Below are 18,258 nucleotides of genomic sequence, written 5' to 3' on the forward strand. Positions count from 1 at the left end.
CAAACAGAAACATAATACGGACAACCTTAAAAACTTTACTCCTCGAACGACACACAAAGTTTCTTATGGTTTTTCATTTTGTTCATAGACATGTACACAGTGAATTTCGACCTCCGTAGCCACAGCTGGCGCTGTTCTTACAGTAGCGCTCATAGCGTCTCTCTTCATCACGTGATTGTTTTATTGGGCTGTGGCCCCTTTAACTATCCGCTCATGCGGCGTTTTCTCCTTCTGTCCCGCGTGGTAACTTTAGAAAAGTCCGCTCTTAAGCGCTCGTCTGTATATGAAGATTTTTTCCCTGTGATAGTTTATATATGTTAGACCGACATCGATAAAGTCTTCTGAGATCCCTCTGATCCAAATCTGATCTGAACTCTGTCAGCTTGTCTGTTGCCTGTCATCAGTTTTGGTCTTCTGGCCGGTGTAACGTTAGTTCATTTGATAATTTTGAATAAATAACGGTTTAACGGTGAAAATGATGATGTCAGAGGAGCTCGAGCGCATCCTGGTGCGTCTGTCAGAGCCAGACAACACTGTTATTCAGCAGGTAGATATTTCACGAAACTGCCATCCTGATATATTCAATTGATTTAATATTGGTTATTTGAGTAAGAAGACGTTTTCAGCTTATAGCTGTAAAGAAAAGTTTAATTAATACGTGACTTTTCTAGTCAGCATTAACACGCGTGGAGCTTTTGGGTTAAGTAACGTTATTTTATGTTATGTATTTCTGCACCCGTGAATGTAATGTCTCTCATCAGGCCACAGCTGAGCTGAAACAGGCATTTAAAGATCCAGCTATCATCCCTGCTTTGTGTGCGGTTATGACTGGATCCCAGAACCCACAGGTATTGTCATTAATTTCAGTCTTTATGCTTGTTACCATAGTCCTGTATATTTAAAGCCTATAATTCTTGCTTCAGGTCCGCCAGTCGGCTGCAGTAATGCTCAGGATGAGAGTCAGAAAACACTGGAAGAAAATCAGTCCAGACCACAGAGAAAGGTTTGGGACTTTTTTTGCTTAAAGCATAATTTCATCTGCTTTTTTGCTGTATACTTTCTAATTGTGTTTTCATCCTGCTCCCTCAGTCTGAAGGCAGTGGTGCTGCAGGCTTTACAAAATGAAACGGAGTAAGTCTGACTGTGCATGTTGTACAGTGATAACATAATAATAACATAAACCATGATCATCAGACTGAATGATGATTATTTACATCTCCACTGTACTCCTAATGTAGACTACTAAATTAATTAGAGCTACAGTGACTATGGTAATACCAGAGATTACTAATAACCATGGTATAGGCTATGCATTTTGCTTCAGGTTTTAAACATTTTTCTTTTATTTCTGTTTCTCAGACACACAGTTCGCCACTCTCTCTCTCAGCTGTGCGCCGTCCTGGTGAAGCATGAGACCCCAGACCGCTGGCCTGCTCTTCTAGCTCTATTAAACCAGTCTACTAAAAGCAATAACCCACAGGATAGACAGGTAACCCTGATTAACTTGTTACAAGAAATGTCTCAGACACTACCGGGGAACATGTATGGTATGAGATCATTACCATAACCATAAATGATTGTTAAATCACAAGTTTTTTTACATCTTAAGAATATAAATAAGAATATCATACTGCCATATCAAACTTTTTAAACATTTTGTCAGTGACTAAAAATACTTATTATATACTTAAATACTTAAATATTTATTAATAATATTTTTTTAATTAACTGTATTTTAGTTGTAAATTCATTTAATATTTACCATTTTAAAAATGAATACATTTCTAGTAGATGTATTAATATAAAAAATTATATAAATTATAAGTGTATCAATATAACATTTTAATGTGCATTAATGGATATATCTATTTATTATTAGAATTTTTTTAAATAAAAAAAACAAAAATATGAATTTAAAACTCTACAAACAGAATAAACACAATATTAGTAAGTAAAAAGACACTGTGGTTTATGAAGTGAATAAATAGAGATGATTTTTAAGTATTACACTGTCTGTTCTCACATATCCACTTTAAATTCTGTTAAGGTGGGTCTTTTACTGCTTAGCAAAGTGGTTGGATCAAACCCGGAGCCCTTTAAGCCCCACTACAAGCAACTTCTCCAGCTGTTTGGGACTGTTCTCCAAGACCTAAACAATCCCACAGCTCTCTACTACTGCATCCTCACTCTTACTGCCATCACGGCCTACACCGGCACAGAGGAGTTGGTGTGTTATGCTTCTTTCGACTGATTTAGTGTTTAATTTCACAGCCGGCATATTCAAAATGTTGTTTTTCTCTCTTTCAGAACCTGATGCGATCTCTGATCCCCAAACTGCTCATTGCTCTTAAATGCCTCATTCAGGCCGACCAGGTGAGGACACTTTGATACAGGCTTGCTGTGTTCGTATGCTAATGCTCCAATCACTGTTTTCATTGCGTTCCTCAATGGTGTGCTAAGCACTGTGAGAGTTGCAGAGCTTGATTGATCTATTTGCCTGTATGAGTCTTTATGATTTAAGTGGCTCAATGGCTTTGGCCGTCTTTTTATCTCATAAGTTCTAGTGTGTGGTTTTTGTTCTATTAAGGACCAAGCCAGTGAGGCGATGGAAGTTTTTGATGAGCTGATGGAAAGCGAGGTGTCCATCGTTGTTCCACACATTGCTGAGATTGTCCGGTTTTGCCTGGAGGTTTGTTTATACATCTTTATAGTGATCGTGTTGATTTGGAGTTATGTGTAATAAGATTTATTTTGTTTGTTCTAGATCAGTGCAGACGTCTCCCTTAGTGATTCTCTGCGTGTAAAGGCTCTGTCATGTATCGCTGTTCTCATCAGACTTAAAAGCAAGGTAACCGTATTTCCTTGCCTTTGTTTTACCTTCTATAAAGCTCAGAACTGTATCAATGAAATGTGATTTGTTCAAATGTAAAACAAATGATTTGGTTTCACATTTTGTTTTATCTGGTTTTATTTTATTTGTTTTATTTGTTGTGTACTTTCTTTTTACTTTTTTCATAAAAAAAAAAAACCCATGTGTAAATCAGTGTAATTAGGTCTACAGTTAATTTATAATTTATTTATTTTAGTTGTAAATACATTTTTATTAACAGTTTAGAATTAATAGAAGATGTAATAGATAGAAATTAATAGAAAGTGTTTCTTTTGGGTTAATGCATATGGTTATTTACTTTAAAAATAAAATTATTCATCATCTATGAAGAGGTGCTTTTTAAAAAATGAACAAAAGTTTAAACCATAAAAAAAAAAAAAAACCTTTGCATGGTCATCGAACTGTATGTAAAAATTTTTCAAAGTAAATCAATAGATTTAAAATTTCAGATCTGTTTATATCTTATTTGATTTTTTTATTTTTTATTTCTATTTTAGCATATAAACCTGTCTTACTTTTAAGTGACCTAAAATCAGAGGATATCCGATTTGATCTGGAGATTTGGGACTTGCCTTTTTTTGTCTGTGGTGATCCATAGGCATGCCATCTGAGACTATGCTATATTACCATACACAAGATGATTTAAATTATTACTACTAATAAACACTTGCCTTTTTTTCAATCTTCTGAAGGCTGTATTAAAGCATAAACTCCTACAGCCGATCCTGCAAGTAGTGTTTCCTATCTTGAGCGCAGCGCCCCCTCCTGGAGAAGAGGACCCAGAGGATGAGGAAAGTGACACTGATGATGACAGTGAGAATCCCAAGCACATTGCTATTCAGGTTGGTATCTTCACCTGGTTTACTGCTTTCAGTTACTCTCCGTGTACCCATCTCACCCTCTCTCAAACTAATAAATGATATGTGTTCCCCTGCAGGTCATTGACACCATGGCTCTTCATATGCCACCTGAAAAACTCTTCACCCAGCTGGTTAGTAAACAAAAACACATTGTATGGATTAGCCAAAATAAGAAAATGGACTATAACATTCCAGTGGCCCAATGATGTTTAAATATATCATGTATACCTGTCTGTGTTTTTCGGATACTGCAGTTGCCTTTCACTCAGGCTTGTTTGTCCAGTGAAAATCCATATGAGCGCAAGGGAGGTCTCTTGTGTATGGCTGTGCTGGCCGAGGGCTGTGCAGATCACATCCGCACCAAGTAAGCCTTTCTTTTCAATTTCCAAACGCATGTACAAACAGCCTGACCAATGCTTTATCCTTGTGTATGTGTGTTTAGGATGTTATCATCCATGCTTCAGACTGTGTGTCGCAGTCTGTCGGATAATAACCAGGTGGTCCGCAGTGCTGCGCTCTTTGCCCTCGGACAGTTTTCCGAACACCTGCAGGTCAGACTGAAATTCGAAGACCTTTTTTTCTCAATATTTTATGCCTTTTATGGTTGTTCAATAGCATGCTTAAAATTTTTAATTGGTGGATTTGTCTCCTTACAGCCTGATGTCAGTAAATTCCATGCTGAGCTGATGCCACTGTTGCATGGATACTTGTCTGCAGTGAATCAGACCAAAGTCGGACACATGACAAAGGCCTTCTACGCCTTGGAGAACTTCTTAGAGAACTTAGGTTAGAATGAAGACACTATTATTGTGTACCTTTTTATTATAAACCCAATACTTTTTCAACATAAATAATGTATTGTTTATAATATTTATTGTTTATAATATAATTTAGTTGTTTGTTTTCATTTCTTTTATACTATTTTTTTTTTTTTTTTTGCTCCTTTTTAAATTTCCAGGGTTATTATTAAAAACAAAACAAACAAAAAAAACATAGGTTGTTTTTTTTCACTACAACATTTCTGACCTTTTGGTTGAAGTTAAATTAATGAAATAATATTATATTGTAAAATGGTACTAAAATAACACCGCACTCTTCTCGTGATCAGGTCCAGAAATTGAGCCCTATCTGCCCACTCTAATGGAAACCATGTTGTCAGCCCTTAACAGTGCAGAAAACCTTAAGCTCAAAGAGCTTTCTGTCAGTGCAATTGGAGCAATCGGTAACATACTTCTTTCATTAACACTGGATTTAATAATGTTATAGTTATGCTCAGACTTACAAGTCTCTCTTTGTCAGCTAACGCAGCCAAGGAGATGCTAGTGCCTTACTTTCCTCCAATTATTGAGAGTCTGAAGGGATTCCTGACAGACACAAGCGAGGAGATGAGGACTCTGCAGACGCAGGCACTAGGTTAAAACAATGATCCAACATCTTCCACACATCATGCATTTAGAGGCATATAGCCTAGTCTAATTTAATAACTTGTCTTTCTCTGTACCTCTCTCGTAGACACACTTTCTGTGTTGGCCCGTACTGTTGGGAAGGAAGTGTTTAGTCCATTGGCAGCAGAGTGTGTGCAGTTAGGTTTGAACCTCACTGATGCAGTGGATGATCCAGACCTGCGACGCTGCACGTATGGCCTTACATATGTATACATATGCAGAGACAACATAAAAAGAGAGGGAAACTGAATAGTTAGGAGAGTGTAATGGAAATATTGTAAAACTTGATTTTGCTGGCTGTATGAAATGGAAGCTCTGTGTTTCTGTTTAGAGCACATGCATGTCAAAATTCTAATCTATTTTATTTACTAAACTGTTTTTGTTTCATTTACTACTTTATTTGTTTTCATTTCTTTTGTTTTTATTTGGGTTTTGTTTGTTTCCTTAAAGCTCGATTTAAATTTCAATTATGATAATCATTGTTGTCAGATTAGTATGCACAATCATGTTTGATGGACCAAAGAAATGTTTTATTTATTTGCTTAATTATTTATAGTTAGTTTTTCATTAGTTTTTATTTATTTGTTTTTGTTTTTATTTAGTCTCTGTTTGTTTATTTAAGCATGATTTGAGTTTAACTTACGATCATTGTGGTCAGATTAGTTTTCACATACATGTTTGATGGACCAAACAAAATTGTATTTGTTTGCTTGCTTATTTATTTATAGCTAGATTTTATTTGGATTTAAATTTTATTTGAGTTTAAATTATGATACCATTGTTGTCGGATTACTAACATTACTATTTATTTATTGCTGTAATTTAACTGGAATTTTTGTCTTTCCCTATTAAAATGGCTTACCTGCATACTGATGCATGAAGTGTTTAAATATTGAGGCTACATTTTAAACCGATTGCATTTCGAATTTCTCTCTCATTCCAGGTATAGCTTATTCTCGGCTGTGTCTGAAGTGAGTCCTGAATGTCTGGCCCCTCACCTCACTCCCATCACCACAGTGATGCTGCTGTCACTCAGATCCACAGAGGGTGTGACGGTCAGTGAGGTCTTCTCTGTTCGATCTTCAGTACTCCACCAAACATTACAAGTATTATAGTATTCTTGTCTACTTCACAGGCTCATTTAGATGAAGATAAACAGTTTGTGCTCCTGGATGATGACGATGCTGATGAAGGTGAAGAGGGCGATGTTAATTTGGATGAAGAGTCTGAGACCGAGGTTGATGATAGAGATGTTGCAGGGTACGTCTCTGTATCTTTCTTTCATCCTGTCTCTTTCATTTTCTCTTTTGTATGAGCACTAATCAGGATTCTGTCCATTCTCTCAGATTCAGTGTGGAAAATGCTTACATAGATGAGAAAGAAGATGCTTGTGATGCTTTGGGTGAGATCGCATTCAACACAGGGTAATGAGGCATCTTTTATATATTGGATAAACATTTTTATGTTTGAGGCTTATGTTAGGTAAATATACGCTACTGTGCAAAAGTCTGGGGTCAGTGTTTTTTAAAAGAAATTAATACTTTTGTTTAGCAAGGATACATTACATTGATCGAAAAGGATGGTAAAGACATTTATAGAGTTTCAAAAGATTCCATTTTAAATAAATGCTGTTGTTTTGAACTTTTTATTCATCAAAGAATCCTGAAAAATGTATAATGGTTTCCACTGAGATAATAAGCAGCACGACTTTTAAATATTGATTTATAATAAGAAGAAATGTTTCTGGAGCATCAAATCCGCATATTTAAATGATTTATGAAAGATCATTTGACACATGGCTGTTGAAAATTTGGCTTTGCTATCACAGGAAATAACATTTACATTTTAAAGTATAATAAAATCAAATTTTAAATTATATATTTCATAATATTTCTACTTTAATCAAATAAATGCAGCCTTTGGTGAGCATAACAGATTTCTTACGAAAATATTTGATCTTGCAGACCCTAAACTTTGAACAGTGATGTAATTCTTTGTTTCTCTCGACTGGTTTGACTGCATTAAAGACAGCGTTCACAACAAGGCACACTATTTTAGGATATAATTTGGGCCCGGTTTTAACTTTTTAAATATTATTTGTTAATACACCCCCCACCACACACACACACACACCTTTGTTGCAAAACACACAGTCTTTATAATCGAGCTGATTTTTGTTCTATTTTTCTCTCTCAGAGTGGCATTCCAGCCTTTCCTGGAGTCCAGCTTCCAGCAGGTGTATGAGCTCCACGAGGTGAGTGACTGGCTCCGTGTGTGGTTTCATGAGTGATTGTGTGTAATGCTGATGTGTTACTGATGTCTGTGCTCTTTTGTGAATGGGCATCCATCAGTTCCCACATGAGGATGTGAGGAGAGCTGCCTTTGGTGCCATGGGCCAGTTCTGCCGAGCTCAGCACAAAGTGTGGAAGGAAAACCCAACGGAGGCCAACCACCAGGGTACATTCACACCGACTGTACACAATAGGTCAGGGTGGTATGACGGCATAGCATGTGATAGAAGAGATGTGTCAGCTAGTAGAGATTCTGCTCTGCTGTTTATACCTCAGTGATTCTAAAACTATAGTCTATACTTACAACTGTTGCACATGCAGGTTGCCAGTTTTCATACCTCAGTTGATTATAACACGATTTTCAGGATTATTTTCATGGATAATTTCAAATTTTCATAAATAATCAATTGTGATTTAGAAATGAACAGTTAATGAATCAAATAAGTGTTAATTAACACCTCAAAATGATTAAGACTCTAAATCTCATGTTCTTTTAATTATTGTTAAAAGATATACAATACTGCTCAAAAATATGGGGTTAGTTAGATATTTTTTTCACTTAAGACTGGAGTAATGGCTGCTAAAAATTGAGTTTTGCGATCACAGGAATAAATAAAATTTTAAACCATATTAACAGTTACATACCAACCTGTTTGCAATTTGCTTAGCAGCTACGCATTTTGACCTCAAAGCACGCTGGTATGATTTGTTGCTCAAAACTATGCAAAAATCTAGTGATCGAGTATTCAAAACAAGCAACCGGAAAAGATGAAGAAGTCAAGCAATCAGAGCTCTTAGTTTTATTTCTGCATTTTATTTCTCTCAAAGTAGTTTAGTAACGCTCTTATAGTTTAAAGTTTCAGTTAAAAGCACCTCGTACTCGTGCCGATAAATGCTCTGACAGAAGGGCTCCGTGTGAGGCTGAGAGAGACACGCTGTTTAATGTGTTTGAGATGTGCTGTTTTCCTTAATGCATAACTTACATTTCACAGGTATATTCTCCATCTCTAAATGTTAAAAAACATTGGAAATATTTCCATTTTGCTGTCGGAAGTGCCTGAGCTTTTGCTTTGTGATTCTCCGCTAAACTCCACATCATTTAGACTTCATTTAGTACGAGCGCTGGCACGCATGGAACGACAGAGCTCAATGAAATATGAGTGCAATAACTCTGACTAAAATATAATATATATAATATAATGACTGAAGTATTTGTAGTTGGAGAATAAATGTGATGTAGAATTTAAACCTACTAGTAAGCGTATTTGTATGATAGCTCTAACTGTAAAGTGTAAAGGGGTTATCAAAATAGCCTTTTTACTGTGCTTTTTATCATTTAAATTTGAAGTTTAGTAACTTTAACTTCTGCTTTAAAATGATTATTATTTTTACTACAGTAAATAGTATACGGTTTACCCCAAACCCCCATCACCATACTTATGGTACTCCAAAAAGATTTCTGAGGTTGGCAGGTCTGTTAACATTGAAAAGTTATTTTAAAAGGTAATAATATTTCTCAGTATTGCTGTTTTTGATGTATATACACAGTATTTTTCCAAACCCAAGCGTCTGAACAAAAATGGTACCATTCTAATTTTAATAATTATAATATGCATTTTACTACTATTTAAAGAAATGAGTACTGGTATTTTTATTGTTTAATTTAAATTTTTTATGAATTTGCTTTGTTTTATTTGGATACATTTGTTGTCTAGAATAGGCTAATTACATTTTACAATTGATAAGTAATGTATAGAAAAAAAATACAGTGATCATTTCTCCAATAAAATATATAAACAAAATTTCCTCTCAAATATTTTGGATATATTGTTTGACTGTAATTGGAATGAAATAATGTACTTTGGTTTGTGTCAATCAAATTGTCCAGAAAAATGTTATGCATTAGCTAGATAATTTGCATAATGATGTAATTTATTTTATGAAACATTTAGGAGTTGAATTACCAGAACCAGATAGCTTTTTAGTGATAAATATACTGTTATCATAAAAAGGCTTCGCTCAAAACACTCACCTCTATTAAATATCCACATCTCTCTGATATTTCATTAGAACTTGTTTATATTCCCATCATTCTCTCTGCTTCCTTTTATCTGTTCTGTCTCATTAGTGATGTCTCCCAGCAAGAATTAGACAAAAAGATTAACTTTAAACCCTGTCTTTATTGATGCAGAGCGCCTCACGGCCCTGTCAGTCATTCATTCACTCCCTCCCTATCGTTTCCTTTCCACTCACTTCTTCAGTTAAATGAGAAGCATTCAGTGTGAATGTTAAAGGACTGGTTTTTAATTGCTCTGAATCCTTTGATCAACTCCTGCGTATCTCTCTTTATATCTCTCCAGCTCTGCATAAGCTGTTGCAGGTGGTTTTGCCTTGTTTTCTGGAGGCGGTGAGACAGGACCGAGAGAGACAGGTGGTGATGGCCATACTGGAGTCCATGAATGCTGTCATCAAGTCCTGCCAGGGGGAAGCACTGCAGGCTCCGGGGATACTGGCCGAAATAAGTAACGCCATCAAAGATGTACTGAAGAAAAAGGTCAGGATTTAAATTTAAGACCCAGTTTTAGTATCAAGCCCTAAAATTCAAAACTTTTTTTAAAATTCTTATAATTTTTTTTGTCTGGACTAGCTGAGATGACATAATTTTAAATGGTCATTTTGTATTGTGAGAACCAAAAAAAGACTAGGCAAAGGATGTAAAAGGCAGTTTAAAGAGAGAATCCACCCAAAAATGAAAATTCTGCCATTTACTCACTCGCCTGTTGTTACAATCCGCTATTTATTTTTCACCTTTGCGCAACACAAAAACAGTTATTGTGAAAACTGTGGGTAACCTAACAGATGGATAGTCCTTGTTGACTTTCATGGTATGTTTTTGTCCTTACAATGGAAGTCAATTTTTTGGTTAACCATATTCATCAAGATGTCTTCTTGTGTGAAGAAGAAATTAATACAGCGTTTGAGGGTGAGTAAGTGATGACAGTTTTCATTCATGGATGAACTGTCTCTTTAAAGACTGCATAGTTATCTTTGAAAATCCTTTTAAGCCAAGCACAAGGCTTATACTGTATCAAGAATATTGGTATTGAATAATCAAACGCATTCAAGCAGCAGCTTATTCTCACTTCTTCAAGGGGTTATGTAAGTCTGCAGTCATAAGGGGGTGGATGGATGTTTCTTACGCTTGTGATCTTATTTTCTCTCTCTGTCTGTCTCAGACCGTGTGTCAGGATGTAGGTGGGGATGAAGCAGACGATGACGAGCAGCAGGTGTTTAAGATGATTTCACCGTTTTTATGATTTAGTCACAGTTCTATGTCAGCAATGACACAATTAACCTAAAAAGACTGTGACCGATTGGAATAACTGAGCGTTTGTGTCTCAGGCGGAGTATGATGCCATGCTGCAGGAGTTTGCCGGCGAAGGGATTCCTGTTTTAGCCTCTGCTCTTCCAGCTGAAACTTTCTACCCTCACCTCAATGACCTGCTGCCTCTCATCATGAGCAAAGCTGTGAGTCTTTCATTCACTGATCACTGATGAAGAATGTACTTTAACACCTAAAGGCCTATTTAGATCAAGAGCATAATGACACAACTTTCATATTATAAGTGGTTTCTAACCTGAATTAAGGCAAAACACACTGCAGTCATGCTTTAATGCGAGATGAAACCTATTGCTGTAATGTAACCTGTAGATGGATTAATAGATAGGCCTATAGATAATTAGATAATTAAACTTGAGTAATGTTTTTGACTTGTTGCCAAGGTGAGTGTTTTTTGTTTGTTTGTTTGTTTTTTTCAAAATATCTTGTCAAATTGATTTAAATCTGTAGTATCGGTCTAAATTGAAATTGACTTGACAACAGTGGCTATTAAATTGAAATGAAAAATTCCTAAAATGTATCTTGCATACATTACAGTTCAACTTTACATATTACCACCAAGATATGTTTTTGAAGGAATTTTACTTATGATTATCATCTATTTTAATATATTTTGGAATGTAATTTATTTATTTGATAGTCATCACTCCAGTTTTTCTAATATTCGTTCTAAAATTTTAATTGGTGCTCAAGAAACATTTATTATAATCAATGTTGAAAACTGCTATGCTGCCTAATATTTTTGTGGTTTCTTTTCTAAGTCTTCGTTAAATAGAAAGAGCAAAAGAACAGTATTTAAATTGAAAAAGCAATGTTATATAACCTTATATGACTTGGAAGTCGTGGCCTAGTGGTTAGAGAGTTTTGACTCCTAACCCTAGGGTTGTGGGTTCGAATCTTGGGCTGGCAATAACACGACTTAGGTGCCCTTGAGCAAGGCATCGAACCCCCAACTGCTCCCCGGGTACCACAGCATAAATGGCTGCCCACTGCTCCGGGTGTGTGTTCACTGCTGTGTGTGTGTGTATTTGCACTTTGGATGGGTTGAATGAACACGTTTTCTGAGTATGGGTCATCATACTTGGCTGAATGTCATGTCACTTTTTTTCACTTTTTTTTTTTATAAATGTCACTTTTGATCTGTTTAATGCATCCTTGCTGAATAAAATTAATTTCTTAAATCTTATTGACCCCAATAAATAATATATAAGAAATAATAAATAAAAATGTGTTGCCTTGTATTTCATGAGCATTTCCATGGTTACTCTCCGCTGTTTTGTAGAAACCCTCATGCACAGAGGCAGACCGCTCCTTCTCCATTGGTACGATTGGAGAAATCTTGCACTCATTGGTGAGTGTTGCTGGAGGTAGGGCGGTTGCTGGCCGGCTGTCCAATCGGCTGCTGCCAGTGCTTGTGTCTGGAGTAAGGGACAGTGACGCAGAGGTGCGCAATAACAGTGTGTTTGCACTGGGAGCTCTAGCACAGGCTGCTGGACCCATCGTTGCCTCGTATCCTTTATAGATCCCTGTGTGTTTGTGAGCCTGTTCTCTGATCTCCTTGACTCTGTGAACCTTAACTCCTGTGCTTCAGTGATTACCCAATGATGCTCTCCCTTTTCTCCAACCTACTTTCTAAAGAATCTGACCTAAGAGTGATTGACAACCTCTGTGCTGCCCTGTGCAGGATGATCATGAGCCACATCGAGGGGGTCCCACTCGAGCAGGTTACTTCTTTCTCCATCTTTAAGGAATGGTTCAACTCAAAAATAAAAATTTGCTGGAAATGTACCAACTCTCAGGCCATCCAGGATACAGAGGAGTTTTTTTTTTTTCCTTCACAACACATTTAGAAAATTAGTTTTATATCAATTGCTCACCAATGGATCCTCTGCAGTGAGTGGGTGCAATCAGAAGTAGAGTCTGAACAGCTGATAGGAGCAACACAATAATCCACAAGTAATCCACATAATTTCCATGAGGAAATTAACATTTTGTAAATTGAAAAGCTGCAAATAAGATGCAAAAACTTTAAACCCTTGCTTCTGACCAAAATAAGAAATTAAAGCTTCCTTCAGTGAAAAATTATAACATCACATCAAAATCCGTCAACATGTTCATGCATTTATATTCTTTATTTGAAATCAGTTATGGGCAATACAGGTAAAGCACCATAACAGATATACCAACATCAGTAACATAACAAGCAATAACACAAGCTGTTTAGCGCCGTTTTGCACAGTTATAATTTGTAAATGGTCCTTGATTGGTGCATATTTCTCTCCTGATTCAGACAAAATTACTTAACTTTAATTTTTACAGAGAAAGTAGGGCTGCATGATTAATCGAATGCGATTTAATCACGATTGTCATGCGCATTTAGTCAGTAAAGCCGGTTCTGTAATTAGCAGTAAATCTCTATCACCTGCTTTCAGGTGGAACAGCATTTACTACACCGAGCCGTAGTTCTCTGATAAGCTATGCAAAGTCGTGTGTTTATTAGTCATGTTGAATTCAGCGTTTATACTGTTAGAAACATCCTGACACAAACCATGCAGCTGTGAGTGGCGTTTAGTTAAATGTATAAATGTTGCACGCTTTCCTCTCAATAACAAAGCAAACATGCAGTGAGAAAGCAGCAGTTAAGAAAGCACTTGGTCTTAGTGAGGTAGAATATTTGCATGTGTTCATGTTTTACTCATGTCTGACCTTGAACTGAACAGAAGAGATTAACCAGAGATTTTCCATGTCAAACACCGCAGCACTGGTTGTTTGAAGGTGTTTACCAACCAGAGTGAACGAACTTTGTTTTGGCCTGATTTTGTTTGAAATGCCGTCACACCAGTTCACCCTTCATTTGAAGTATTTCAGAGCCTTTAGTATCTACACTAGTTAATGTACTGTGTATTTATTAACAATGTTATATCCGGTCATAATACCCATTTTTACCCTTTTCTCTCAGGTCTTTCCTGCTCTCGTGGCGTGTCTCCCTCTGAAGGAGGACATGGAGGAGAACAAAACCGTCTACAGCTGCCTGACCTTCCTCTACTCACAAAACCCTGTGCTGGTACAAGCTCATTTTCACTCCCAGCATGCTCCGCTCACAGCACCTTATTGAATTGTGTCCTGTCAATGGACTGACTGTGTTTTATTTCTCACTCCAGGTGGTAAGTCATCTCAAGCCAATAATATCCGCTGCTGCTCATCTGTTGGGCATGAAGGACGTTGATAATGGTAAGAAAGTGTTTATTTGATTGGAATATTTTTATTTTATATTTCAAATGACGTAAATGGTTCATCATTTTTTATATTTCCGTATATTTATTCTTTTTAGAAACACAAAACACCCTTCTCTTGCTGCTCAGAGGTCTAGCACAGCATCACACCAAGGAATTTGAGAGTGCGGTATTGTCACTTCCTGATGAACAGAGAAACAAAATGACCGTGGCTGTCACTCAATCATAGCACCCACCCTTTATCCTAAGTGTCCCGTTCACAAAGCCTTCCGCTCTTGTGAAAGCCAGACAAATTGATAACCAATATTTTATTATATTAGAAATGGGCTGATTCAGTTCCCTCACTGGTGTTCCCAGCTCTCTATATCGCAGACGTTGAGACTACATTCTCTTAATTTATTGCAGTGTTCACTTGCAGTGCCTTTAGTCACTTTTACTTTATTTTACGGAGTTGTCTTTTCTCATTTATTATTTTTCTGTACGTCTCAGTGTATCTTCTGTCATCCCATCTGTATTGAATATTCCATGAAATTCTGGCTTAATATTCGAGTGTGAAGCTTTAAATTGTTCTTGCAGTGAAAGAAATATATTTCTATGAATTGTTCGTTGTCGTTCCTGTATTTCTGATAAGCGTGTTTTCTGAAAAGCTATAAATTTGTGAAAAACGCATCCAGAATTAGTTTAGGACTCCACGATGTTTCTGAAAAAGCACATTTTTATTATTATAGAAAAGTGCAGATTATAAGTACAGGGTTTTATGTTGCAGAATGAGTTTATTTTAACTCTTTATTGCATCATTAATGCACCCTTTTATGCATGAGCAAATTAAACCATGAAAAATGAACCACTGTTCAGAAGTTTGGGGTCTGTATCCTTTTTTTTTTTAGGTTTAAAAGGCTGCATTTATAAATAAAAAGAAGTTACTGACCCACAACTAGCGAACGATAGTTTAGTGAGGAGTAATAAAGATTTATTTCATATGGAGATACATTGTGTGTAGTTTAAAGCTGTCCCTGATGAAATTTATGAATATTCTAAAATACAAAAAACAGATTAAAACCTCTTTTTGTAGAACATTAGACAAAACTTTAGTTATACTGTCACTTAAAATAAGTCAAACGTATCCTTCAATTACAGCATAGCACATAGAATTTAGACTGTTGTGCACCAGTTTAAAACGCCTGAAAGTGTCATCTCAGGTGTTAGATTGCTTTAGCCTAGCTTTCCAACATCTACCACTCATTCCTCGCTTGGCAAGTCTCGTTTTTCTTCTGTCTTCTGCCATTTGGACTTGGTCTCTGACAGTGTGTCCACAGCCAGAGTCATTTCTACCGGCTGGAGTTCATTTTCAGCTGTGGGGGAGGGAGGGAAACACAAGAATGTTCTTTACCATGTTTAGATAGGATATTTTATTGCTCATCAGATTTCCATGACAAATTCCACACACACGTACCCGGAAAACTTTGAGGTTAGAAAAGAGGTGTGTTTGGGGAGAGAGTGATCCTCAAACGCTCAACAGAGCCCCAGGAGAGAGTGCTGAGCGTGCGAATACCAAACACACTTACTCAGCAGCCGCGAGCGTTATGTTAGCTCACCTCACTGATCTGCAGATGTCATCTGTTAGCTAACTGTCAGGAATGGAGCGTTATATTACTGCAAGCCTTGACACTGTGCCTAATGCGAACTGACCGCCTGAACAAAATGCTGACAGAATTCACTTCAACTGGACTGTAGTATTACCAGTTGTGATTAAGTGTGGAGATGAAGTATTTGTGCAATGAACATCAGCAACAACAGTATACTGTGACATCTGTTCGGTTCCATTTAATTGGTTCCATGTACATGGTTACTCTTTCTTGATTATTCAGTGTTACTGTTGCTTTTACAGTGTATATTTGGCAGGTTTCATGTGTGCGGAACTTTATTTCTCAAAAACATATTCTGAATTAAACTCTTATCCACATGCCAGAACGAATCAACCTGGGCAGCCAAAAGCAACTGCAGAACACATCATCTCAATAAGCTTTCAACTGCAAAATCCAGAAGTCACTTCTTATTGGGCTGCATATGCAGAAGAGTTATTTCACTATTACGTTTATACTAATGAAGTATTTATTAATCATTTTAATTAGCTATGTATTTTTTGTAATTTCAGTTTTCTTGTTTTAACTTAATTTTTGGTAGTTTTTTTTTGTTGTTGTAATTTTAGTACTTAGTTTAGTTTCAAAATTAATGTAAAAGTGAGGCTCCAATGTGTTAGTCTTAGTTAATATCATTAATATCAACATTATGAATATCTGGCGCAAAATTTCATGAAGGGAAGCCCCTCAAATTTAGTTAGTTGGTTTGTGTAAATGATAATAAAGCAAGGTTCCAATGTGTTAATCTTTGTTAGTTAATATCATTAATATTAACATCATTTATTAATTTCTGGTGCTAAATTTCATGAAGGGAAACCTCACAAATTTAGTTAAGAATTTAACTTAACACCATTGCTTTACTGAATATAGAATTCAAATATATATATTATTTTAGATGATTATAATAAGCCTACATATGTCTTAGCTTGATATCAACTTTATCAGCTCATTTAATCCCGAAAAATGGTCAAATTGAATGTGTTTTGCCATTTAGATATTGTTTTAGCTCCTCTATGTCCCCACCTGGCTGTGTGTGTCTCCACGGGATGATGTCCACCCCGCTTCTGCAGAAGGAGCGATCGGTGTGGGACTCGGTGCTGTAGAGGACCTCCTGACACTGACGCTCTCCAGGGTGCTGCGCTTTGACACGCACCTCCAGAACGGTCACCTCCTTCTCCTTCAGCTTCCCAGACTTGCCCTTCACACGGGTGCGCTTGGTGTCCACCCACACCACACGCTCCTTCACCGCTGATCTGGGTACACATGGACATATCAAGACAATAAAGGAATATTTCACCCAAAAATGCATAAATTCATCTGTAAATCTGAACTCACTCTTCGATGCCCAGGTCAGCGAGTGTGGTGTTCAAGAAGGGAAACGCCTGGTCAGGGCTGAGAACTTCAATGGGTAGGTGCACACACATGGGTACCGTCCAGTCCAGCTCGGCTCGAACCATTTTGTGATTGGTTGGGGAGTTTAAGTGGCCATCACCATTCACCTGTTTCTCCTGCTTGACCCCATGATGGGCCTCTGGATCTTTGTCCTGACCTGCCAGCTTGACACTGGTGTCTTTAACTGGCAGCTGTCGCTCCTCTTTGTTTTCTTTCCTGTCGTCTAGAATCATTGAGTTGACTCCTTTGATTCCTCTCTGGTTGAAATGATAACCCTGATCTCCTCAAGTCAGCTGTTGTTTTCCAAATTTGAGATCCAGTTAAAGCAGATGTAGACCCGAGTCTTCTCTCTGTACTGTTGGATTTGGGTGGTGTGAGACACTGGGGAACGTTCCGAGGTCCAGTGGAGATTTAAATGGTTTGTGTGAATGTGTGTAATGTGGCGCTGACGTGTGAGGTTTATTAGTCTGTCAGAGGCTGACGAATTACAGTATGGACTGGAGTGTTGTTGATATTATTAAATCATCTTTTCCCTCTCCAGTGTTTGTGTATGCAACTTAAGTTTATTCTGTGAACCAACTAACTAGCTCTGTAAGATTTGCTTAATGCGTCTTTCCCTTCCTGAAATGTTGCACCAAATTTTGTAATAAAAAAACAATATTGCTTTTTAGTAGTAGTACATAAATAACAGGTTGTAGTAAGTAAACAACTTTGTACAGTCTAAGTAAATGTGAGGTTTCCCTTCATGAAATGTACTAAATACTTAAATTGTAAAATAATTAGTTAAGGTTATTTTAATTACATTATTTAACTAACAAATCCATTGGAGCTTCACTTTATTTACATTTGCACAAACCAGCTAAATTCGTCGGGGGTCTGATCTGATATGGAAAAGAAAATCTAACTAAATGATCTAACTAAAGCAGATCTACTTCAGGTTAATTACATTTGCTCAAACCAACTAATTAAAATTGTGTGGTTTCACTTCATGAAATTTTGCACCAAATATTAACAAACTATGTTGATATTAATGATTTTGATTAACTAACTAAGACTAACACACAGGAGCCTCGCTTTATTAAGATTTGCACAAACCAGCTAACAAAA

General features: G+C 36.7%; 2 protein-coding genes across 2 annotated transcripts; one reads left to right on the forward strand and one right to left on the reverse strand.

Annotated features, from left to right (window-relative positions):
* Positions 1–185: 185 nt before the first annotated feature.
* ipo4 (importin 4) lies at positions 186–14,723 on the forward strand. The gene is made up of 30 exons (XM_026201101.1): positions 186–547; positions 762–848; positions 924–1,003; positions 1,090–1,131; positions 1,360–1,489; positions 2,048–2,227; positions 2,308–2,373; positions 2,588–2,689; positions 2,765–2,848; positions 3,583–3,732; positions 3,828–3,881; positions 4,005–4,114; positions 4,193–4,301; positions 4,407–4,536; positions 4,859–4,972; positions 5,050–5,163; positions 5,263–5,386; positions 6,139–6,250; positions 6,331–6,455; positions 6,542–6,619; positions 7,392–7,449; positions 7,547–7,652; positions 9,847–10,040; positions 10,723–10,773; positions 10,889–11,014; positions 12,169–12,395; positions 12,478–12,610; positions 13,846–13,950; positions 14,048–14,117; positions 14,218–14,723. The coding sequence occupies exons 1-30, from the start codon at positions 476–478 to the stop codon at positions 14,346–14,348; spliced, it is 3,264 nt and encodes a 1,087-aa protein (XP_026056886.1). The 5' UTR covers positions 186–475; the 3' UTR covers positions 14,349–14,723.
* A 359-nt stretch (positions 14,724–15,082) lies between these two features.
* On the reverse strand, positions 15,083–17,766 carry LOC113042333 (uncharacterized). Its single transcript, XM_026201102.1, has 3 exons — positions 17,095–17,766; positions 16,783–17,012; positions 15,083–15,471 (listed from the first exon to the last, which is right to left on the reverse strand). Exons 1-3 carry the CDS (start codon positions 17,382–17,384, stop codon positions 15,359–15,361), a joined length of 633 nt encoding a protein of 210 aa, XP_026056887.1. The 5' UTR covers positions 17,385–17,766; the 3' UTR covers positions 15,083–15,358.
* Between the last annotated feature and the right edge of the window lie 492 nt (positions 17,767–18,258).

The sequence above is a fragment of the Carassius auratus genome, chromosome 24 (assembly GCF_003368295.1).
Source record: "Carassius auratus strain Wakin chromosome 24, ASM336829v1, whole genome shotgun sequence".
Classification (NCBI taxonomy): Eukaryota; Metazoa; Chordata; class Actinopteri; order Cypriniformes; family Cyprinidae; genus Carassius; species Carassius auratus.

Bases quoted from the DNA above. Each gene is read 5' to 3' on its own strand.
- ipo4 (XM_026201101.1), top strand. From the start codon at position 476: ATGATGATGTCAGAGGAGCTCGAGCGCATCCTGGTGCGTCTGTCAGAG. The intron at 4,115-4,192 runs GTAAGCCTTTCT...ATGTGTGTTTAG, and splicing joins GCAGATCACATCCGCACCAA to GATGTTATCATCCATGCTTC. The intron at 14,118-14,217 runs GTAAGAAAGTGT...TATTCTTTTTAG, and splicing joins CATGAAGGACGTTGATAATG to AAACACAAAACACCCTTCTC.
- LOC113042333 (XM_026201102.1), bottom strand. From the start codon at position 17,384: ATGATTCTAGACGACAGGAAAGAAAACAAAGAGGAGCGACAGCTGCCA. The intron at 17,013-17,094 runs GTGAGTTCAGAT...ATGTGTACCCAG, and splicing joins GCTGACCTGGGCATCGAAGA to ATCAGCGGTGAAGGAGCGTG. The intron at 15,472-16,782 runs GTGGGGACATAG...CCTCCCCCACAG, and splicing joins GTGGAGACACACACAGCCAG to CTGAAAATGAACTCCAGCCG.